The 25,945-nt window shown below is 35.7% G+C and overlaps 1 protein-coding gene across 14 annotated transcripts in view; it reads right to left on the bottom strand.

Annotated features, from left to right (window-relative positions):
• LOC106872124 (FYVE and coiled-coil domain-containing protein 1) overlaps window positions 1–25,945 on the bottom strand; it is a 68,523-nt gene that overhangs the window by 35,915 nt on the left and 6,663 nt on the right. For all 14 annotated transcript variants that reach the window (XM_089351210.1, XM_089351209.1, XM_089351211.1 and 11 more), the window contains exons 2-10: window positions 22,200–22,292; window positions 20,171–20,290; window positions 15,676–15,788; window positions 14,485–14,591; window positions 11,482–11,625; window positions 10,542–10,626; window positions 6,626–6,846; window positions 4,900–5,545; window positions 1,149–2,165 (exon numbers count right to left, since the gene is read on the bottom strand). In XM_089351210.1, the coding sequence (XP_089207336.1) occupies window positions 1,149–2,165; window positions 4,900–5,545; window positions 6,626–6,846; window positions 10,542–10,626; window positions 11,482–11,625; window positions 14,485–14,591; window positions 15,676–15,788; window positions 20,171–20,290; window positions 22,200–22,292 (2,546 nt within the window). The remainder of the gene's footprint in view (window positions 1–1,148; window positions 2,166–4,899; window positions 5,546–6,625; window positions 6,847–10,541; window positions 10,627–11,481; window positions 11,626–14,484; window positions 14,592–15,675; window positions 15,789–20,170; window positions 20,291–22,199; window positions 22,293–25,945) is intronic.

Raw genomic sequence — 25,945 nt, 5'->3', positions numbered from 1 at the left:
CCAGTGATCTCATATGAGATCACTTAAAAATTACAAATTTCGTAATTATCTGTCAATATTTACACATATCTAACCTTTTTGTTATATCTACTGGGTATATTTCTCTGATATTCAAATGAGGTTTGCTAATTTTTTACCTAATATCTCGCTTATTTCTATTTGAAATGTTATTTTGAAATGTTATTTTGATCATTCCAGCGTGTTTCTAAGGCTGTTTTATGCTAGAAATCAAAGTTTCATTAAAAAAATTCCAGTTAATAGAATTACGGGAGGTAATGGGTTTAATACTAAATAAAGAAGGTTGTGAAATGGCTGTAACCCATTGGAAGTCACATGATGAAATAACTATGTATTCATTTCTCATACTTCCTAACTTTATGCAATCACTTCAACATCTGACATATGACACACCACACACCTTAACAGGCAATTTGGTTTTGATGGAGGTAATGTGCTAAAAGTACAGCACAAACATTTGATCACTATAAAAAAAAAACATCTGTGCAGGTTGTTCAGAAATTGCAGAGCCCCAATCTGTCATCTACAACAGGATAGTTTACCACACACACATACACACACACACACACCCCAATCAACTCACACACATATACACACACACCAACACACACACAACACACACTCACCTACCAACTCACACACACATGCACACACACAACACACACACACAACACACACACACACACACACACACACACAACATACATACACACATATACAATAGGTAATAGTTGTTTCCATCAACCAAATCCATTAACAAAGTTTTGGTTGGGTCTGGGCTATAGAAGACACATGCAGTGGTATTGAACCTTGGACCACATAGTTGGGAAGCAAGCTTCTCAACTATATAACCACACCTGCACTTATTGTATAAATGGAATAAAAGGCACCCTTGCCAGTGACATGTAAAAGACACTCAGTATACTCTATGGAGTGGTTGATATTAGGAAGGGCATCCAGCTGTAGAAACCAAGCCGAAATAGACCAATGGAGTCTGGTGCAGCTCTCCAGCTTACCAGTTCCAGCATGGAAAACAGATGCTAAATGATAATGATGATGATTATGAACAAATGCATACATGCATAATATAAGAAATAAGAAATTGCTTGGAGCCATAAAACTCATAATACCTCCACAGACTTTTGATGCTGAAGTTGCTGGGCACTCAACTGGAAATGGACTGCAGACAATTCTTCTTTCACTAAATTCAGCTCAGAAGAAATTGATTCTTGGCTTTCTGCAAATTCTTTTCTCACATTTTCAATAGTCTCTTCCTTCTCTTGTAAACTGTCCTTGAAATCTTGTTCAGCTAACTGCAAGAGTTTCTTCTCTTCAATCAAGTGGTCTTTGTCAACTTGTAGAGAATCTATCACAGACTGCAATGTTATTCGCATATCATTTGATTTTGTATTTTCTGACATAACTTGATCAAGCTCTTGCTGCAAGTCAATCTTTTCTGTTTCAGATTTCACTACTTTCACATGTAAATCAGCTGCTTCTTTCTTTAGATTTTCCATTTCTTTTGTAAGGTTTTGGTTTTCCTCTAAAACTTCATTTAGCTTGGTTTGGAATTTTTCTTTAGAACTCAGCAGTTGTTGTTCTGTTTCTTTATGTTTGGCATTTATTACAGATATTTGCAGCTCATACTGTTCCTTATATTCATCGAGTTCAGATTGAAGAGCAAAGTGTTTAGCCATTAATTCCTTATGATTATTTTCCAAAGAATGCAGTTTTTCGCTCAGCTCTTCATTTTGAAGAATCATATTTTCTCTTTCACAGCCAAAATTGCTAATCTCATCATTGGAAGCTTTATTCTTTTCTTCTAATGTATTATATTCTTTATCTTTTGTTTCTAAATCACATTCTAACTTTTGAATACATTCTTTCAAATAAGAATTCTCAGATGATATTTTTTCCATTTTCTCACTGAAATCAGATTCTTGTTTTTGCAATTCTGCATTTTGTGATCTAGAACCTTCCAATTCTGACTTTAACAATGATATTTGTGCTAGAATTTCCTTGTTTGGTTCTTGTTGATGAAATCTTCCTTCAGAATTTAGATTTTTAGCCTCTTTCACAAACTCAAACAGTTTTTCTACAGTATCACTGAAGTCGTCATCTATGGATTCAAAGTTAGAAATATACTCCTGCAATATGAACAGAAAAAGAGACAAATTAATTACCATATTTGAACTAATTTTTATCATATTCTCCATTCCTTTCTTCATTCATATTAACATTATCTACATTAAATTTATTTAACATTTAATTTATTTAATATTTAATCATGTTATTCTACAGACCTTTCACACCCATTTCTTCAAAACTCTAATAAATACATTAGTGTGTGTGTGTGTAGACAGACAGACAGACAGTTAGATATGTGTGATGGAAGATAAATTTCTAGCTGGATAGGATGCCAGGCTATCACAGATCCCATTCTCAGAGGATCTGGTATTTATTACTGATAGATAAACTATAATAATATAGAATAAAGTTTTCTGATCAAATTAGTATAAAATAACTGCAGAAAATCCAATGCATTCTCCAGGTGTAGGGGTTAAACAGATGATCCCTGCAGCTGAGTCATGAGTCCCTTATATAATTCTGTATAAAACCAGATCCATATGCAAGCATAATAAAAATGCTCCAACACAAAAAAAAAAGAAATTAAATTGATTTTTAACATAAGTTTATAGCCTCAAATTTGGAGGATTTATGTAGTTGAACAGATAGACTCCAGTATTCAACAGACATTTATTTTACTGACACTGGAAAGATGAAAGGCAAAGTCAATCTCAATAAGATTTGAATTCAAAACATAAAAGAATATAATGAAATACTACATGACATTTTGTCCACCACTCTACTGATTCTATCAATCCACTACACTCGTTGGTATCCACACTCAAATCATCATTTGATTTTAGTAATAATTCTATAAGGTTCCACCCAGCTGATTTTGATCCACTGTTGCATGAAGCCTCAGAGAAACTATCTCTGCTATATTACAACTATTGAGTGTCATTAAGTACACTTGAAGTCACAATCCTGTAATTGATGGAGTCACTTCCCTTTCTATCTTGGGCTCTTAACATCATACTTCCTTAACAAGAATAAATATATATCTACATTTCTATACTATAATGGAGAAAGCTGCTTATTAATTAGATATGTAACAATTACTAAAAGTACTAAAAGAAAGCAATTATTAAAGGCTTGACCGTCTGGAAATATTTTTATAAATTCATGTTCTAAGAAATTTCCTATAATTTCGATTTCTCAAGTTTATTGAATTATTTAACTCCAATTTCTTGCAAATTTAAATATTCATTGCATTCACTGTGTCCAATTCTTCGCAAATTTAAATATTCATTGCATTCACTGTGGAGTAATCCATTTTCATTTGCAAAGTTTCTCACTCTCTCTTTTAATATTTTCATTTTAAGTTTTAATTTGCTATTTGGAAAACCAACAGTTTATTCTATTAATGTATACGTAATGTAAAAACATTATTTATTGAATGAAAAGTTTTTAAAGTGATTTTGTTGTTATGGCTGTTTGGAACACTATAAGCCTTAGAATAATAACTATCCAGACCAATTTGGGCCATTTTTCCTTTTTAACTTAAAAACCATGGGAGGAGTCTTTTTGGTAAAAAAAAAAAAAAAAAAAAAAAAAAAAAAAAAACTAAATATTTTCAGAGGAAAAATTGAACAATTCAAGGGAGGTTTCGCTGTTGTTTCTAGCACAACCCAAACCACCCTCCGTTTTTCACTCTCACATGTATTGATGTTTTTTTCAATATTTTTCTCCCATTAAACACATTTTATGGAATGACGATGCCGAAGTAACACATGCGTGGTGCATTGGTAGAAGAAAAACAAAATAAATTGTAATCTAAATTTTTATCCCCACCTGAAGGAAGCGAAGCCATGCGTGTGTGTGTGTAAAAAAAAACATCTTCTAACTGAAAAGTATGCTATTAAAATGAATTATTGTTTACATAACTCTTTTTTAAAATCAACAACAATTGCAGCGTGGAAAATGTTTGTAAGCCATTCAAGAACACACAAGAAATTAGTTTCACTTCAACATTTAAATTTCATTTGTGTGAAAATATTTTTGTTGCTTTGAAACCATGACCTGTTCACTGACAAAACTTCGTGCTGCATCAATCCTGTCACAGTTTCAAAGTGACAAAAATATTTTGACACAAATGAAATTTAAATGTTGAAGTGAAACTAGCTATCTTTGTGTGTTCTTGAATGGCTTACAAACATCTTCCATGCTGCAATTGTTTTTGTTTCAGCACACGATCTCAGATCAAGTCACTTGCTACGCAAGTACATCTCCTTTGATGTTAGACTACCAAGATGTTTGTTTAAAAGAGATAGATTATGACTGTGATAAAATAATGAAAGCAATATTTACTAAGCAAGTAAGCACTATTATACAAAGAAATAATTAGCTGTAAAATATAAAAATTATTACAATTGGGAATCAAATGAGAAAATATTAGCAAGGGGCTAGCAGAAAACTGCCTGGGGGCCATCTTTCTGCTAATATATCAAATTTAATCATCTGTAATCTATATAATTTTCGTAGTTATTTTTATATCCTATAACCCTTTTGTAACCATGTTTCTATTGAAATACACAACCTTTGTTTCAAGTAATTTTGAATATAATGAATTTGTTAAAATAACTTTGTCTTTATTAAGCTGATGTTTGGAATATAAATCAACATGAAATTTTGATGGGAGATTTTTTAAGTCAACTCATTTCAAAACAGAATGTGTATCATAGAACCAAGGGTAGTTTCAGGCAGGTTGGCACCAAAACGGTTAACAAATGTATCCAGAATATAAACATAACTTACCTGATCATCAATAGAGTCAAAATCTAAAAGATTATTCAAGGTAGATTTTAGATGCTGAGATTGTTGCTGGTATTTGTTTAACAGCTCAGCTTTCTCTTCAACAGACTGTTGTAGCATCACAAGCTCTTCATTCTGTCTGTGCAGTTCTCGTTGCACTTCTTCAAAATCTTCACATTTCCGCTGCAGACGTCGATTTTCCCATAGGATCTTTTCATATTCTTGCTTCAAATATTCTACACTGTCTTCATTATCAACGACATCATCATCATCATCATCATCAACATGATCATCAACATCATCATCATCATCATCTTCATTAATATCATTAACATCATTTTCATTTTCTTGCGATGATGACAAAGATTGAAACTGTTCTTCTTGAACTGCTGTTGATTCAGCAAATTCTACCTCTGTTGACTTGAGACTATTTATTTGTTGTTCCAGAATAGTTTTCTCCTTCTCCAAGACTTCTATTCTGGATTTGTTAGTATTAACAATCTGTTCGTGTTCATGTTCTATCTCAGTTAATTTGTCCTGGAGAGACTTGAGGCCTTCCGTAAGATTTCTACGTTCTAAATCTAATCTATCCTTTTCATCTTGCCAGGCTTGCTGTGAACTGCTAAATTCCAAACTCAGGCTATCGTACCTACAAACAAAGAAATTAAACTAATTGAGGTGAAAACTAAACAGGAGGTAGTCTATTCAGGGAGAATGATCAGTTTGAAAAAGAAATTGTCATAGATATATTTACAAATACATTTAGCACACACACACACACACACACACACACACACACACACACACACACACACACACACACACACACACACACACAAACATGCACACACAAACACATGAATATGCAGAATACATACAAACGTACACATACACACATACATATATATGCATACATGCATACATATATGCATACATGCATACATTCATACATACATACATACATACATACATATGTGTATACACATGCATGCTGATGCACACACATGCACACAAACACACAAAAAGAACACAGCTCCAATAACAGACAGAATCAACAACTATTGAAGAGGTTACAAGAAGCAATGAAAATTTTAAGAAAAAATAAATAAATAAGTAAACGAGTGGAAATTGAAATGGTGTGTGTGTTTATTAATGAAGCATTAAAACAGAATGACTCTCCCCAGACAAATGGAAATGGAAATTTACGTTTATATTAAAAACTTACTTAGGCTTATTATTGTAAATAATTAACTGGAAAAATTAAAGATAGAAAAAACATAGAGAAAACAAATATCTCAAAAGGGTGAAGAAATATTAGGTATCAGATGATACAAAGTACGTAAGTAGATCTCACAGGTGATTATTTAGTTGTTCAGTCAACCGGACAACCAGTGAACTTTGAACTCAGAACATGAAGACGGACAAAATGCTGCGAAGCATTTTGCGCAGTGTAGTAACTATTCTGCATCTGTCGATCAATAATGATATCTGAATATCAGGCTGAGTAAAAAGTAAGCAATGCTTTGAAACATGAAATTCACCACAATATATTTCAACAATGCGGAAAAAAGAGGAGGCAGGAGAAGGAGCAAGGGGAGGAGGCGGGAGCAGGAGGAAGGGGAGGATGCAGAAACAGGAGGAAGGGGAGGAGAAGGTGAGAAGAAGAAGAAGAAGAAGAAGAAGAAGAAGAAGAAGAAGAAGAAGAAGAAGAAGAACTATCATCACTTACTCTTGTTTCAGTGTTCTGTATTTCTCTTTCATCTCATTAAGTCTCTTAACCCAAAGAGCAACCTCCTGACTTGTAGTGAACTTCTCCTCTTCTAATTCTTCAATTTTAGAGTACAGTTCTGAACAGGAGACATTAGAACTTGTTTCTCGAGGGGACATGTACTGTTCGTCAATGGATTCAGTAAAGGAGGAAGCAACATCTATTTTAGAAGATGGACTATCCTGTAAACAAAACCAAACTACATTAAACACAGTACCACAATAACATACAATGCAACCAAATATGAAAATTATTAATGATTTGATTATGAATACAATGCCAGTTATGAATTTTGTGACAAGACAAACTATGTGTGTATTAAATAAGCTGATATCAATCTTTCAGAGACTTCCCCTAGTTCATCATCATCATCGTTTAACGTCCGCTTTCCATGCTAGCATGGGTTGGATGATTTGACTGAGGACTGGTGAACCAGGTGGTTACACCAGGCTCCAATCTGATTTGGCAGAGTTTCTACAGCTGGATGCCCTTCCTAACACCAACCACTCCGAGAGTGTAGTGGGTGCTTTTACATGTCACTGGCACGAAGGCCAGTCAGGCGGTACTAGCAACGGCCACGCTCACAATGGTGTCTTTTACGTGCCACCTGCACGGGAGCCAGTCCAGCGGCACTGGCAACGATCTCGCTCGAATGTCCTTACATGTGCCTAGGCACAAGTTCCAGGGCACAGGTGCTATCACGATTTCGCTTTCGCTTGCCTCAACAGGTCTTCGCAAGCCGAGTTTCTGTGTCCAATGAAGGAGACGATGTTGGCATGGGTGCCATCTGTCAAAATTAGTTCGATTTCACTTGCCTCAACAGGTCTTCGCAAGCGGAGTTTAGTGTCCAATGTAGGAAGGTACACATCCTGGTAGAGGCCTTGGATTTAGGTCTCACTTGGCTTGCCGGGTCTTCTCACGCACAGCATATTTCCAAAGATCTCGGTCAGAAGTCATTGCCTCGGTGAGGCCCAAAGTTCGAAAGTCGTGATACAAATTTAGATGGGGACAGCCACATAAAGAAGTACGGATCTCTAATTGTGGCGGGAACCTGTAGAAGGAGTAGACCCAGGAAGACGTGGGATGAAGTGGAGAGAAAGGATCTTCAGATGCTGGGCTTCACTGAGGAGATGGCAAGGAACTGAAACTTCTGGCTATTTGCTGTACTTGAGAAGACATGCCAAGCTAAGTAAAATAGGTTACAGGCAAGCCCTTTATGGTCATGCCCCTACTCCCTCTCCCTCTCCCAGCTGAGTTGGCTTTGTCTTGTGGGTGCCAGTGCCACATAAAATGCACTTGTGCCAGTGCCGTGTAAGATGCACTCGTGCCAGTGCCACATATGGTGCTCTCTTGCTAGTGCCATGTAAAATGCACTCGTACTCTTTTCTACTCTAGGCACAAGGCCCGAAATTTGGGGGGATGGGTGCAGTCGATTAGATCGACCCCAGTACGTAACTGGTACTTAGTTTATTGACCCCGAAAAGATGAAAAGCAAAGTCGACCTCAGTGGAATTTGAACTCAGAATGTAGAGACAGACGAAATGCTGCTAAGCATTTCGCCTGCCATGCTAACGATTCTGCCAGCTCGCCGCTAGTACCACATAGAGTGCACTCATGCCAATGCCACATAAAATGCACTCATGCTGGTGCCATGCAATAAGCAATTATGTCAGTGTCACTTAAAAGCACCTATACTGGTAGTACATAAAAAGCACCCAGTGCACACTGTGTAGTGGCTGGCATTAGGAGGGGCATCCAGCTGTAGAAACCATGCCAAAATAGACAATTGAAGCCTGGACAGCTCTCTGGCTTACCAGCTCCTGTCAAACTGTCCAACCCATGCCAGTATGGAAAGCAGGCATTAAATGAAGATGATGAATCTAAATTAAAACCTTCCCTTAAAATTAATGTGTGTTCCAGACATCAACTTAATTAACAACGAAGTTATGTTAATAAATTCTTCATTATATTCAAAGTTAATTGAAACAGTAGCAGTGTATTTCAACAGCAATATGGTAATGAAAAGGTTAAATAAAGATAATTCATCATTCTTTTTGAAAATTAATTTAAACAAATGCACCGTATTTCAATGAAAATATGGTGACAAAAAGGTTAAACAATAACAAAGTTATTTCAATAAATTCTTCATTATTTTCAAAATTAACTGAAACAAAAGACTATTTCAATAGAAAAATGGTAACAAAAGGATTACACACATAGATGTGATGCTGTCATAAGCAGCAGCAGAAGCAATGCTTTTACACTCATTTCTCCATTCTGGTATGGGTTAGACAAGGCTTCTTGAGCCAGTATTCTATGGCCTGAACACCTCATCCTAATGTTAACCTATTTGTTTTCAAGTAAATTGCTTTATTTCACTAGTCTTTGCATGATATATATATCATATGGGGTATATGATATAGTATTTACACTGGACATATATAAACATCACTGCTCTCCAAGTGGTGTCAATATGAAAACATGTATAGAAAGCAGGCAGACAAATGCATAATGTATAAGCATATGCCTGTTGGATGTATGTATGTATGTATGTATAAATGCATAAGTGTGTCTGTGTATTTCCGCACATCTTCACATCAACATCTGTTGATTATTGATGAAGATTGTTAATGCCCAGCAAAAATAGTACATCCTACTTTGTCACAGTTTGATGTGCAAAGATCAGGAGAATAAAGTACCTTATTTGAAAATAAGTAAGGGTTTGCATCAGGAAGGGCATTCAATCATAGAGTACTACCCCAACAAGACTCACTCAACCCATACCAGCATGGAAATAGCAGCAAGATTTGAACAAGACATAATTTTTCCATACATATGGAACACTGGGCCTCACAGAGGCAATGACAAGTGACTGAGACCTTTGGCAATATGTTGTACTTGAGAAGACTCATCAAACCAAGTCATACGCTAGGTGTGGCTGATGCTGGGGCCATGTAACAGGCACCCGTGCCGGTGGCATGTAAAAAGTGCCCTTCAAATGTTGGGCCTCATAAAGGTGATAAGTGACCGAGACCTTTGGCAATATGCCATGCTTGAGAAGACTCATTAAGCCAAGTGAAAGCATAGCTGTGGCCGATGCCGGTGTCATGTTACTGGCAGCTGCACCAGTGGCATGTAAAAAACAACCATTACACTCTTGGAGTGGTTGGCATTAGGAAGGGTATCCAGCTGTTGAAACTGTACCAAATCAGATTGGAGCCTGGTGCAACTCTCCAGTTTACCAGTTTCAGTCAAACCATTTAACCCAGCATGGAAAGCAGATGCTAAATGATGATGATGTACAGAAGCCCATGCCTGTATTTCTGGACCTCCATACAACCTCCATCTACCAAATTTTTCTAATATGATATTGGTCAAATCAAGGCAGTAGTAGAAGACACTTGCCCAAATTTTCATTTTTTTTAACCATACAGCCATGTCTGCATCCATATACATATTTATTAAACACTCAGTGAAGGGGTGGCTGTGTGGTTTAAAAATTTGCTTCCCACTGTGTAACAACTTGAACAAATACCTCCTACTACAGCCCTAGGCTGAACAAAGCCTTGTGAGTGAATTTCGAAGACAGAAACTGAAAAAGACTTGTCAAATATGAGTATGTACCCTTATCTTGACATCCTGTGATGATCATATATGAGCATTGCTGTCATACAAGCAATATTGTTCATTTCCAATCTTTCATGGAAATAAATGAAGATTGGCTACCTAAAGGGCATCCAGCTGCAGAAAATCTGTCTCAACAAATTTTGTCTGACCCACACAAGCATGGAAAAGAGGATGTTAAATGATGATGATGAACACATAGCAAGAAAACCTATAAAATTATAATACATAATGTATAACAACATTACTTAACCTGTTGTATGCTTGGAATACTGAGAAGACTGCTCATACTGGATGTTCTACTGGGCGGATTCCAGGAATAGCTGCCATTCGTCTTTCTGAAATAGGATAGCAGTTTTCAGAAATATTTTTATTCTCCATAATATAAAAACTTCTGCGTTACATGAATTGTTACATTGGATGTTACTTGGCAGCATGTAAAAAGCACCATCCGAACAAGGCTAATGCCAGTGCCACCTGACTGCTTCCCATGCCAGTGGCACATAAAAAGCTCCCACTACACTCTTGGGGTAGTTGGTATTAGGAAGGGCATCCAGCTGTAAAAACATTGCCAGATCAGATTGGAGCCTGGTGAGGCCTCCTGGCTTGCCAGTCTCCAGTCAAACCGTTCAACCCATGCCAGCATGGAAAATGGACATTAAACGATGATGATGATGATTAGAAAATATGTTGAAGGCTCAAAAGTTAACTGAATTTTTAAAAAACTAACAAGATAGATTCTGAAGTTCAGGCTTATTATAATACTGTTTAGCAGTTTAGAACTTTGGTGATTGTATTGAGTTTCATACAGTTTGAGAGCTCAGAAATATATGTCATGATACTTGGATTCTGTTCATGATTGACTAAACCATTCAGCAGTTAAGAATTTGACAAAAATGAGTGCTTATATTAAGATTTTCTAGAATATGTGATCAAAAATTATGATATAAATAATTCCTGCATCACCATTCAAAGTTCAGCTGATCACTTCTTTTCTCATAAATTTGTGCACTGAAAGCTGACCAAAACTACCTAATCAGATTCATGTTCGATTTGAAGGAAAGATAAATCAAGAAATTTGACAGAGAAGTAAATTAAAAGATTGTCATCACTTTTTAATTAGAAATACAACTTTTAGTTGAAATATACTAAATACATGTAAACACTGAAAATAGGAAACAGTGAAATTTTACCTGGCAAATGAAGGCCATGAGTTGTCTAAATCATAACCTGTAGGAATTAAATCGAAGTTTACATCATTGATGTCATACAGTGCATTTATAATTACCGAACTGTGTTTGTGTTGTAACCAAGGAGATGATGGATAAAACCATTCACTGAAAGATAAAAAAAAAAATATCTCAAAATCAGCAAAAATTATTCTTATTCCTAGATTCTCTAGAAACTTCGTTTATAGAATAATCACACTTTCACTTTCAAAATGGTTTTATAATACAGGGGGTTTCAAACTGTGGTCCGCAGACCACAGGGGGATAGCAAATACTTTTTATGGGCAATTTGATTTTATATATGTTTTTTAATCGAAATCTTTTAATTGACAATAAACCTATTTGTTAAATACTGTTAAATAAATAAATGTAAAAATATATGTTATTTTAAGCAAATATTTATGTATAAATTTCACAAGCATTTATAAGGGAGTCCCTAAGGTAAAGCCTGAAATATAAAGGGGTCTGCAAGTCAAAAAGTTTGAAAACCCCTGTTATAATAGACCTGCATAATATCTAGGACTTCACACTGACTGGCATAATATTGATATCTTTCATAAACATGTTTCTTTAGATCTGAGGAACAAAATTGAAATTCTGTGACATTCATGCCTTTCTCAAAAATATTAGCAGAGTAACTAGCTTTAATTAGAAATTCATGTTAATTTCAGTTCATAAGTAAATTTTTTCTCTTCTACTATGTCTAACTCAGTGGTTGTTAACCTAAGTGGCAGCATACCTTTGGAAGTATTTTGAGCTCACAAAGGGACAGCAAATGTCAAGGGGATACATTGGGTGTTTAGCCCTTTAGCATTTAAAACCTCCCATATCTGATCCAAGTGTTCTACTTGTTTTAAGTTCAAACCAGCCAAATGTGGCCTCTCGCATCTACCCTATAATGTCATTCTAAAAGTAAACAATCACATCATTTGAAATCTTAAAGCTACAAGATAATGCAAGATTAATTCAAAATAATGTGAATGAATAAACATAACATTTGATAAAGTAATTTGAATGCTAAAGGTTTAAAGGGATTGTGATTTTTTTTCTTGCAAATAAAATATTTAAACTTGGCACAATATTTGTTTTAAACACATTTAAAATAAAAATCTTTGTCATGAGAAAATATGAATAAGATATAGTGTTATCAGTAAACTGAAACACGACTGATGATGTGCTTGGTTCCAATATGATTTTGTTATATAAGTCCTTGCCTTTTTTTTAGTTATTTCCATAAAAATTTAACATAAGAGACATTAGCCCAGGGTGAAGAAAAAAGTCCTTCCACATTTTACAGGTTGACAAATGTTTCAACAGCAAACTGGTCCAGTTACCATGATGGTAATTAAAGAAAATAGAAAAACATTAGCTAATATGCGTAAAAAAAAACCCTATAGTTAAAAAGAAACACATGGTGGATGGGATGTGATTAGAAAAAATAGATAATAAACAATTGAGCAAAATTAACTGCTATTGATTAAAACAATCAACTGAAGGAGTTTGAGGGGTTCTTTTTGCTCTTTATTTTTTTATTTATTGCAAAACATGGGGAGTGGGTGTTTGTAAAACATGATTGCATGAAAGAGGTACAGAACAAAAAATGGTTGAGAACTAGTAGTTTAACTAATGAAATATTGTCCAGAGCTCAAAATATCATAATATGATACCACCAAAGAGGGAGTAACCTTCACAAAGATGTATGAGGTTGATCAAAGCTGACAACTACAAAAACTATAGTCAAAATATTGTCACTGATGTGACACAAACAGCAATGTTACACAAAAACAGTGTGTATATGTTTGTCATAACAAATATAGCTTACACGGTTCTGTATATATAAACATTGGTATGATATGTTAAAACTGGATATTTTATTTGGCTTTAAGTTGTTTCCCTATCAAAAAATCAATTTGATTATGAAGTACATATGACGTATGTGTTCCAATAAGGTGATGGGTTCAATTTCTCATGTTACCACTGAGATGTGCCCGAGGTAAATTATAACATTTTCATCACTCTACCAAGTTGAAAAGTTAAGTTCAATCCCCAATAATACCAGAATGGCAAATATTGGGAAGATAAAGAATCTAACAGTACAAATAATAATAATAATAATAATCCTTTCTATAACAAGCACAAGGCCTGAAATTTAGGGGAGAGGGTTAGTCAATTACATTAACCCCAGTACTCAACTGGTACTTATTTTATTGACCCTGAAAGATGAAAGGCAAAGTCAACCTCAGCAGAATTTGAACTCAGGACGTAGTGATGGGCAAAATACCATTAAGCATTTTTCCTGGCATGCTAATAATAACACTAGCCACCACTGCCACCACCACCACCACCATCATCATCATCATCATCATCACCATCATCGTCATCACTGTCATTTTAACAGTCACTTTTCTGTGCTTCCACGGCTCACATGACATTTACTGAGGCAGATTTTCTATGGCCAGAGGCCTACCCTGTTATGAAGCCTCTCATTTGTTTTCAAGCAAGTTAATCTTTCTCCATGACTAGACATGTTTTCACAGAAGATTGGAAATGAATGACACCGTTTGTATGACAACGAACATGTAATGACAATATGAGGAGACACACATACATGCACACAGATATGTACATACATAGATATGTATTTACAACATGTTTCTTTCAGTTTCCATCTAGCAAATCCACTCACAAGGCTTTGGTTGGTATAGGGACATAAAACACATTAGCTCAAGGTGCAACAGAGTGAGACAGAAACCAAAACCCATTTGATTGGGAATCAAACTTCTTCACAACATAGTCATACCTGCACCTTAACATTACAAATATTCATTCCTTCTAATTCATATGAAAATATCCAAATTTTCAAGCGACATATACTTACATGGGGAAAAGTAAAAAAAAAAAACAAAGCAAAGAGAAGATAATACTTTATCCAATTCAAAAATGAGCAAAACCAAAATAATCAATTACCTTGTGATACGGCCATTTGAAACACACTGTTGGATTGTATCTGCAAGTCGTTTATGGACAAGGGCAAACCGAATCAATGCTCTTCCTTTACCTAAAGCTGTGCGATACTGTATAAAGAAACAAAATAAAATAAGTCAACACTTAATATTGGTTTCAAATTTTGGCACAAGGCCAGCAATTCCAGGAAGGGGATAAGTCAATGATGTTGGTACTTATTTTATTGACCCCGAAAGGATGAAAGGCCCAGTCAACCTCAGCAGAATTCGAACTCAGAACATTAAGAGGGACAAAATACCATTAAGCATTTTGCCCAGCATGTTAATGATTCTGCCAGCTCACCGCCTAGTCAACTCTTAATATTGGTTTTAAATTGTGGTACCAGCCCAATAGTTTCAGGGGAGTAGGTAAATCACTTATATTGACCCCAGTGTTTAATTGGTACTTATTTTATCAATCCTGCAGGGATGAAAGGCAAAGTCGACCTCGGTGGAATTTGAACTCAGAACATAAAGACAGACAAAATGTCACTAAGCATTGTGCCTGGCATGCAAATGATTCTGTCAGCTTACCACTTTTCAACACTTAGAATTTAAAAATATTCAGAATAATAAAGATATTCACAAACAAAAATATTAATAATTTTTTTTTAATTTTTGAAAATATTTTTATCTCTTATTAATTTTTTAATCATTGTCATTGTCGTCATTGCTGTTTTAACATCCACTTTTCCATGCTTGCATGGGTCAGATGAAATTTATTGAAGTAGATTTTCTGCAGCCAGATGCTTTTCCTGCTGCCAACCTTCAATCTTTTTGCAAGCAAGGTAATATTTTCTCATGACCAGACTTTTATTTTTACAGAATTGAATGACACTGCTTGTATTACAGTGACACTCATTTACATTCACACAATGTCAAGACAAGGAGACAAACATACATAAACTCACACTCACACACACACACACATACACACACACACACACACACACATACAACAGACTTCCATACAGTCTCCAGATAGCAGATTCATTCACAAGGCATTAATCGACCTAGAGCTATAATAGAAGACACTTGCCCAAAGTGCCATACTGAATCCAAAATCATGTGGCTGCAAAGCAAACTTCTTAACAATGCATCCATGCCTGTGTCTAAAGTTAAAATAATTCCTGAAATAAGAGAAAAAATTGTTTACCTCCTTAAGAGATTTGACATATTTTAAGCCATCTCTGAGTCCTTTACTGGGAGCAAGGCACTCGCAGAAGTAGTCCCAGTAATTTTTCTTCCGGCCTAACAAACTGGTATGTTCTGCAAAGATAAGGAGATGATATCTTTAAAGAAACTGAAGAAAGAAAATGGATCCAGATTAAACAAATGTGAAACGAGTGAAAGGTTATTTTAGCTCTTATAATAAGAACATGTGAAACATGACTATAATGTACATGTTAATTTCCATGGGAACAGAATTGTTAAAATACACACTGAAACAAAAAGCAAACAGGGCAAAGTTTAAAAAAGTTTTCTGGTGAAAATTGGAAGTTTGCAGTCTTTAGTTCTTTTTGGGATTTTTTTTTTATTAATTCCACTATCTGAACAGGTACAGTGGTGTGGTTAAGAAGTTTACTTCCTAACCATGTTGTTTTCAGTTCAGTGCCACTGTGTGGCACCTTGAGCAAGTGTCTTCGGCTATAGTCCTGGACCAACCAATGCCTTGTGAATGGATATTTTTTTTATGAGCCCTTTTAAAGCCTAGCCAGGCTCATGGGCCTAGTTTCCTGGTTTCTATGGCATATGTGTTCCCCCCAGCTGGATGGGACACCAGTCCATTGCAGCGTTACTCAAGAAACAGGAAGAGAAAGTTGGGGCGAAAGAGTACAACAGGGGTTGCCACCACCCCTTGCTGGAGCCTCATGGAGCTTTTTAGGTGTTTTCACTCAATAAACACACACAATGCCCAGTCTGGGAACCTTAACCACTGGGCCATTGCGCCTCCACTGTGAATGGATAAGGTAGGTGGAAACTGAAAGAAGACTATATATATATAGTGGCTTAGTGGTGAGAGTATTCACCTCATGATCAGAATGTTGTGAGTGGTGGCATGTTGTGTTCTTGAACAAGACACTTTATATATATATATATATATATATATATATATATACAAAATCCACTCACAAAATCTACCAAATCCACTTACAAGGCTTTGGTCAACCACAGCTATATTAGAAGACACTTGCCAAAGGTACCACACAATGAGATTGAACCTGAGACCACACGTTTGTGAAGCAGGTTCTTAATCACACAGCTAAGTCTGTGCTGTACCAATATCATTGGGACAATTTAATTGCAGGAACAATTAAGTAGACACCAGAATGTCTGCCATACTAGTAACTACCTACTACAAAGTAAGGAGTGGTAATGATTTGTCTATTAATTACATAAACTGGGACAAGCAGAGTTGAGAGTGTTTAGCTAATGGTCACAATATTATGTAAGGAGTATGACTTGAATGCAATGACTATGTAGCTGGTAATCCAACATCTTTATGGGTGAGAGTCATCTTTCCAGACGAGGATGCTAATCTTTTACCTTCTTGTTCAATGGAGGATTTTAACTTAAGAAAAGTGAAATCCTGTATTATAAAGTGCTCCTATTTGTAACAGATTGATCAAACTCCATGCGATGCTTTTTACAATTTCATGTAATTAAACGTGATTAAATGCCCTTCCTAACACCAAGCATCCAGCATAGTGGACTGAGTGCTTTTTATGTGGCACCAGTACAAGTGAGGTCAATTTTGGAATGGTTTTTACAGCTGGCCATCCTTCCAAATGCCAACCACTTCACAATATGGACTAGATGCATTTTACAGGACACCAGCACCAGCAGGGTCACCAAGTAACTTACAATACAAGGAATCTTTGAAAGAGAAGAGGGCATTGGAGGAGGTGATCTTGTATCAGATGATGAAAAGTTAGAGGGTGACAGAGAGACAGAAAGGCAGAAACATATAAAGTTAAGTAAAAAAAAAAATTAAATAATTCATAGGGTGCACAGAAAACAGCAAGAATCCAAACAATTATCAGAGCTAAGATGACCTAGATTAGCAATAAGATTCTGAAGACCTGTAGTAAATGCAGCAATGTAAGAAGTAAAAGAAAATGAATATCCAAACTCTTTCATTAAACACCAAGACGTCATCAGGCCACCTAACAAATCCTGAATATCCAAAGACAACAAATGTTTTTTGAAACTGCCACATTTTAATGAAAAAAAACAACTGCTGTAATCTGCTATGCAATCCATAAGGAGGAATTGAATATATAACTGGTATAATGTGGATCTTCCCTGAGAAGGATCCTAACTAAAAGCAAGCTAGAGCCAAAACATTTTATGTAAATTGCCCAATGCCCAAGCAAAGATAAAAATATATTCCATCAAAAAACACCTACGGAAATGCCACACTCAAGACATCCAAGTTTCCATTGAAGCTCCAAAAAGAAACATTGGGAACTTGAGAATAAAAGAAGCTATTTTAATTATCAAGTACAGTTTGAGAATTAATAACAGATCTGAATTGCATGCAGCTGAGTGGATCTTATAGCACTGCAAAACAACCCTTTATGCATATACACTACAGATCAGAGAAATCAGCTCTTAACACCTTTTCTCTGTAAATTTCCTGAAGTAGTAAAATCCTGTATGATTAACATTTTTTTTAATAACTTGCTTGTTTTGGCCTTAAGAAAATATTTAAAACATTAACAACATAACTATTCATTCTTAGTATATTCTGACAGATTCAGTAGAGACCACATATTCATTTTTGAATTTGCCAGAATTTATTAAGAAAGAACAGATACATTATTGTTAAGAAAAGAATTAAAACTACACAAATCAAGCACTAAGTTTTCTCTTACTTAGCTTTAAATTAAATTATAATCTTCTGCAAACTCTTAATTGAAAGAGTAAAATATTTAGTTTTCAAATAAACACAAAAAAACTACAAGAATTTTATAGCTATTTATTTACTGGTGTGCCCATATCATTTAAAAATACATTAATAGTTTTATTAATCATAGAGCATAATACATTTGTTCAAATGTGATTAAAAATTGAATTCTTTTATAAAATTTTGAAAATACTTCATATACCACATAATATATATATATATATATATATATATATATATACTCTTTACTCTTTTACTCGTTTCAGTCATTTGACTGCAGCCATACTGGAGCACTGCCTTTAGTTGAGCAAATCGACCCCAGGACTTATTCTTTGTAAGCCTAGAACTTATTCTATCGGTCTCTTTTGCCGAACCACTAATTTACGGGGATGTAAACACACCAGCATCGGTTGTCAACCGATGTTGGGGGGACAAACACAGACACACAAACACATATATACGATGGGCTTCTTTCAGTTTCCGTCTACCAAATCCACTCACAAGGCTTTGGTCAGCCCGAGGCTATAGTAGAAGATACTTGCCCAAACTTGCCACGCAGTGGGACTGAACCCAGAACCATGTGGTTGGTAAGCAAGCTACTTACCACACAGCCACTCCTGCGCCTATATATATATATATATATATATCATCATCATCATCATCTTAACTCTTTAGCATTTAATCTGGCCATATCTGGACCAAATATTCTGCCTGCTTTATTTTAAAACTGACCAGATCCAACCTCTCACACCTACCCTACAATGTCATTCTAAAAATATGCAACACACCATTAAAATCTTGAAGCTACAAAATTATGTGTTATTAATTTAAATAATTTGAATAAATAAGCAATACATTTGACAAAAAAATCTGAATGCTAAAGGGTTAATGTTGATGTCTACTTTTCATTTTAATGTCTACATTTCCTTTCATCATCTTGCATAAAGATGCCTGCCTCTCTACAGTGGCCCCTGCTTCCCTTAGATAAGGGGGCTTTCTGGTCTTGCAAGCTACATAATAAAATCAATAGTGTTGGTGCCATGAAAAAAAAAGACACCAACGTGGTTGGCATTAGGAAGGGCATCCAACCACAGAAACCATGCTGAAGTAGGCATCCAACCACAGAAACCATGCTGAAGTAACAGACAACATGGTCCTCCAACTTGTCTGATACTGTCAAAATGTCCAAACCTACCAGCATGGAACCAAGACGTTAAAAGATGATGATGATGATGACATGATATTGATGATGATGATGATGATGATGATGATGATAATGATGATGATGATAATGATGATGATAATGGTGATAACAATATGTACAGAGAGTGCTGCAGCAGGCAATTGAGTGGTTAGCATGTAAACTATTATTTCTTTGGCCAATAGTCTAGTATCCTGCTTTCTCCTAGCAACTGTGAGAATTGCTTATATCAATAGTTCTCAAATGGGATCCATATGACACTTGGAGTTACATATAAGATTTTGTTATTAAAATTTACCTGCAATGAATCTGTTATATTTCTACAATTCACAAAATATTTAACAATTTTTTTATGCAACTCCTAATAATATTTAACTATAAATATATAATGTTTTTTTTTTAAATATCGAATGGTTAGGAGAGTCCATCCAAGTAACATAGGAATCAAAGGGCACCCACAGGCCAAAAATGGTTGAGAAACACTGGCTTATGCCAAGTGATTTGCTTTCAAACATGATACAAAAATAATTGTTAAACTACCTTTCATTTCATAAGATAACAAATACTCCAATTTGGCACAGGCTTTCTGGAGATTTTGACAATCATCTGTTACAGGGCATCCGGTTTCTGTAAACTCTTGTTTTAACTTCTCTAGGCAGTCTGAAAGTAAACAAAGTCATTGAAATTAAAACTATATATATATATATATATATATATACATATATATATATATATATATATATATATATATATGTATGTAATGTGTATGTGTGTGAGTGTGTGTGTGTGTGTGTGTGTGTGTGTGTGTGTGTGTGTGTGTGTGTGTGTGTATATATGTCAGCTTGCGAAGACTTATTGGGGCAAGTGAAAGTGAAATCATGATGGCACCTGTGCCCAGCGGCATGTGTAAGGACTTTCGAGCGAGATCGTTGCCAGTGCCCCTGGACTGGCTCTTGTGCGGATGGCACATAAAATACACCATTTTGAGCGTGGGCGTTGCTAGTACCGCCTGGCTGGAATTCGTGCCGGTGGCACATAAAAGCACCCACTACACTCTCTGAGTGGTTGGCGTTAGGAAAGGCATCCAGCTGTAGAAACTCTGCCAGATCAGATTGGAGCCTGGTGTAGCCATCTGGTTTCACCAGTCCTCAGTCAAATCGTCCAACCCATGCTAGCATGGAAAGCGGACGTTAAACGATGATGATGATGACGATGATGCTGATATATATATATATATATATATAAACAAGAGATAACAAAGGAATAAATGATTATCTTATGAACTTCATTAGCTTACACCTGTTTCTGCTATAAGACACAGAATAAAGGTTTTGACATCACACAAGATGAGGTTAATGACCTCATCGATGCCCACCCTGAAACACTGATAGATAAAGATTTATTGGAGTTAATAAAGCCTGCCAGCAAAGAAGAGGAAGAAGCGCCAGATCCAGAGGGCAAGGGCCGCTATGTGTGTGTGAGCAAACAAATGAAAGAGAGTACTTCACTCAACACATTTGGCTGGAATTATCTGAAGCTTTTTGAGCAAAGAACACCATCAAATTGGTTACTCAATACCACATACATTATAACTGTTGTCGTTACACCGACACACACATACACAACATAAATACATATATATCATCATCATCAACATCGTCATTTAACATTTGCTTTCCTTGTTGGCATGAGTTAAGCAGTTTGATAGGTGCTGGAGAGCTGCTTCAAGCTCCAAAAGTCTGTTTTGGCATGATTTCTATGTCTGGATGCCCTTTCTAATGCCAACGACTTTACAGAATGCATTGGGTGCTTTCTATGTGGCACCAGTACAGATGATTTGTACATGGCACCAGCACCAGTAGGGTTACCAAGCAGCTTGTAAGACAAAGACTATTTGGCTGAGAGAGGGAGTAGAATCAAGGGAAGTGGCTGTGTGCCAGACAAGAGGTCATAGTATAACAGGGCAGAGATAGTTGTCTTACTATAGGGGAGATACTTGGCTACCCCAGTTGGACAAGGAAGGTGGGAATGAGCTAGAAAGAAAGAGACAGTAAAGGTAGAAGAGAGAGAGAGAAAATTATAGATGGTGTTGGAGATGTATTGGAGCCTACTCACAAGGAACAGTGGGGGGGGGGGTGAAGTATAAGTAGTACAGAGGAGATAGAGGGATACACAGACAAATGTGTTTTTTTAGAATGTGTATGTGTATGCATGTGTGTGTGTGTGTGTGTGTGTGTGTGTGTTATTTTTTAAAGGAAAAGATTGACAGTAACTTTAAAGTTTCAGGTTGTTTGCCTTCATCTGACAGTTTGATGAATGCAAGAAGTGAAAACTTCAAAGTCACTGTCAGCCTGATCTTTGTAAAAATTTATGAGTTATCCTTCAGTTTCACGCTAAATGGTTTATATATATATAATCTGACATAAAGACAAACATTAACCCATATACATATATATATATATATATATATATATATATATATATATATATATATATATATATATATATATATATATATATATGCAGGGAAGTTGTAGAAAAACGTTAAACAAAGAATTCATAAACATACCCAGAAAATCTTGTTCGATTTTTGCAATCGATGGTTTGTTCACCAATTTTGGATACATAAGAGAATCCATGGTAGTAGTATCGATATTCATGCCTGAAAAAGGGAAATTGAAGCAATAAGTCAAAACTTTAAGACTTTTATTGAAATACTTTCTTTACTCTTTCGATCCCAACCCGGATGAAACCGTCTCTGGCTCTGTGGTACCAATGTCTTGTTTTCATATGTCTTGAATTAAAATCTTCCACCAAACCTTAGTCACAATTTATGTTCCTAACACTAGTTTATGATAACTAAGTTATTTTACTAAATTCTTTGTTATATTTAAAATTAATTGAAAGAAACACAGACCATCTCAAAATAAATACAGTAACAAAAGGGTTAAAATGGCTGGCATAAAGGGTGGTGAATTGGCAGTTATTAGAATGTCAGACAAAAATGTTTTGCAGATTGTTAGTCAATGCAATGAATAACACCAGTACTACACTGGTACTATATTTTACTGATCCTGGAGAAATGTTAGGAGTAACCTCAGCAAGATTTGAACTCAGAATATAAAGATTTGCAAGAAATACTATAAGACATTTTTCGTGATGCTCTATCAATTGTACCAATCCACTGTCCTTACAATACTACTACTACTGCTATTACTACTACTGCTACTACTACTACTACTACTACTACTTATAATAATAATAATAATAATAATAATAATAATAATAATATTCCTCTCTGTTATAGGCACCAGACCTGAAATTTTGTGGGAGGGATAAGTTGATTATATCAACCCCATTGCTTGATTAGTATTTATTTTATCGACTCTGAAAGGATGAAAGGCAAAGTTGGCCACGGCAGAATTTGAACTCAGAACATAAGGACAGATGAAATGCTACTAAGCATTTTGCCCGGGTTGCTAACAATTCTGCCAGCTTGCCTAGCTCACCCTAACAATAATAATAATCCTTTCTACTATAGGGACAAGGCCTGAAATTTTGGGGGTGGTGGCTAGTCAATTACATCGACCACAGTACTACACTGGTACTTATTTTATTGATCCCAAAAGGATGAAAGGCAAAGTCGACCTTGATGGAATTTGAACTCAGAGCATAAAGACGGACAAAATGTCACCAAGCATTCTGCCTGATATGCTAACAATTCTGCCAGCTAGCCTCTTTAATAATAATAGTAATCATAATAATAATAATAATAATCCTTTCTACTAAAGGCACAAGGCCTGAAATTATGGGGAAGAGGGTTAGTCGATTACATCAACCCCAGTATCTCACTAGTACATAATTTATCGACCCCCAAAAGGATGAAAGGCAAAGTTGACCTCAGCAGAATTTGAACTCAGAATATAAGCACAGACGAAATGTTGCTAAGCATGCTAATGATTCTGCCAGCTCACTGCCTTACTACGACTACTACTACTACTAATAATAATAATAATAATAATAATAATAATAATAAACCTTTCTACTAAAGGCACAAGGCCTGAAACCTGAGAAGAGGGGACTAGTTGAGTACGTTCTGCCAACTCGCTGCCTTAATAATAATAACAATAATAATAAGTTGGCATATTAATATTATTGATAATAATAATAATAGTTTTAAATGTTAGAGATAGGTAGTTAAGTTGATTACATCAACTCCAGTGCTCAACTGATATTTATTATACTGATCCCAGGAGGATAAAAGGCAAAGTCAACCTTAGCAGAATTTGAACTCAGAATGTGAAGAGCCAGAAATAATACCACTTAACATTTTGCCCAATGTGCCAAAGATTCTGCCAGCTCATTGCCATAATAATAAGAATTCTTTCTGCTATAGGCATAAGGCTTAAAACTTTGTGGGAGGGGGACTAGTCGATAACATCTTTCCCAGCTCTTGACTGGTGCTTGTTTCATCAACCCCAAAAGGACGAAAGGCAAAGTCGACGTCAGTGGAATTTGAACTCAAAACGTAAAGAGGAACGAAATGCTTAGTAGCATTTTGTCCAGTGTCCTAAGAATTCTACCAGCTCACTGCCTTCACCATAATGATAATAATGATAATAATGATGATGATGGTGATGATGATGATGATAATAGTTTCTTTGTTTGCTACAAAGGCAATTAATGAAAGAATATTACAAGCACATCATCATCATCATCATTGTCGTTTAACGTCCGCTTTCCATGCTAGCATGGGTTGGACGATTTGACTGAGGACTGGTGAAACCAGATGGCTACACCAGGCTCTAATCTGATTTGGCAGAGTTTCTACAGCTGGATGCCCTTCCTAACGCCAACCACTCTGAGAGTGTAGTGGGTGCTTTTACGTGCCACCGGCACAAAGGCCAGTCGGGCGGTACTGGCAACGGCCACGCTCAAAAGGGTGTATTTTATGTGCTACCCACACAAGAGCCAGTCCAGGGGCACTGGCAACGATCTCGCTCGAAAGTCCTTACACATGCCACGGGCACAAGTGCCAGAAAGGCGAAGCACATATTACAAAAATAATTTTTTTTCTTTATCATTGCTATTATAGCCTCTACATATATACAAGAAACTGAAAACAAAGATGTCATCTATTTTGACAAATGAAACAAATTGAGAGTCATAGACATTTCTCAACTGACAACAATAACAATATCCAAACATACCATAAACTGCCTGACTAATCTTTATCCACCAAAAGTTTCTGGTCACTCCTTTTTATTCAGGCTGTCTCACTTACCACTACAACAACTACAATATTTTCTGTTCTTTTCTAAACTTGTTAATGTTTCTCATTCACCAGAAAATCTCCCTCTCTTCCTCACTCCCTCCCCACCCCTTTCACTTTCTCTCCCTTTGCTGACATATTTCTATTCTGATTACCCAAATTAATTCAGCACTAAGATATAAAGTATCAGCTCAGAGACCAACATCCGCTATACAATTTCTATGAGCAAATAAGTCATATTTGTATATATTTATATGTATATACATACATACACACACACATATATATATATATATATATATATATATATATATATATATATATATATATATATGTACATATAGATAGATGGATGGATGGATGGAAGGATAGACAGACAGACTGACAGATGGACATCATTATCATTATTGACTTAACTTCCACTTTTCCATGATTATGTGTGTCAATCAGAATTCGCAAAAATTCATGTGTTAGGAAGCAACCAAAAAAAAAAAGACAAATGGCCGATTCCGGGCATTTTCGACCATGAGGAATCTATTGGTGCGACTCCCAGATTGCTATCTTGCAAGGTGTGGATTTCTATAGATGCAACACACACACACACTCACAAACTGAGCTATACTCTAGGTATTAGATATAGATAGATATAGATACTGAAATAGTGTAAGAGACGAGAGATTGCTCCGAGCTTGCATTAGGCAGGAAGTTGAAAATTTTGGGGGCTCATGACATTGCATGGACCCTAAGTAAGGCATGTGTAAAACTTGAATGAAATCGGTTGGGTAGTTCTTGAGTTTTAGTGATGCACACATACAAACAGACAGACACACATTCTCAGTTTTATACATTATATATATATATATATATATATATATTTCGTTTTTGTATTTGGTTTGCAAGATTCTTTATGTGAATTCGTGTGTCGAAGCATATTTTATTGGGTCTGGGGAAAGTCATTCTATTTTAATGCCTTATTAATTAACACATTCACTGGTTCGATTTCCACTCATTTACTTATTTATTTTTTTCTAAAATTGCAAACT

The sequence above is a fragment of the Octopus bimaculoides genome, chromosome 4, assembly GCF_046866305.1.
Source record: "Octopus bimaculoides isolate indiv1 chromosome 4, ASM4686630v1, whole genome shotgun sequence".
In the NCBI taxonomy this organism is placed as follows: Eukaryota; Metazoa; Mollusca; class Cephalopoda; order Octopoda; family Octopodidae; genus Octopus; species Octopus bimaculoides.
The sequence above is the reverse complement of the archived record's forward strand: the minus strand, read 5'-3'. Positions and strand labels throughout refer to the sequence as shown.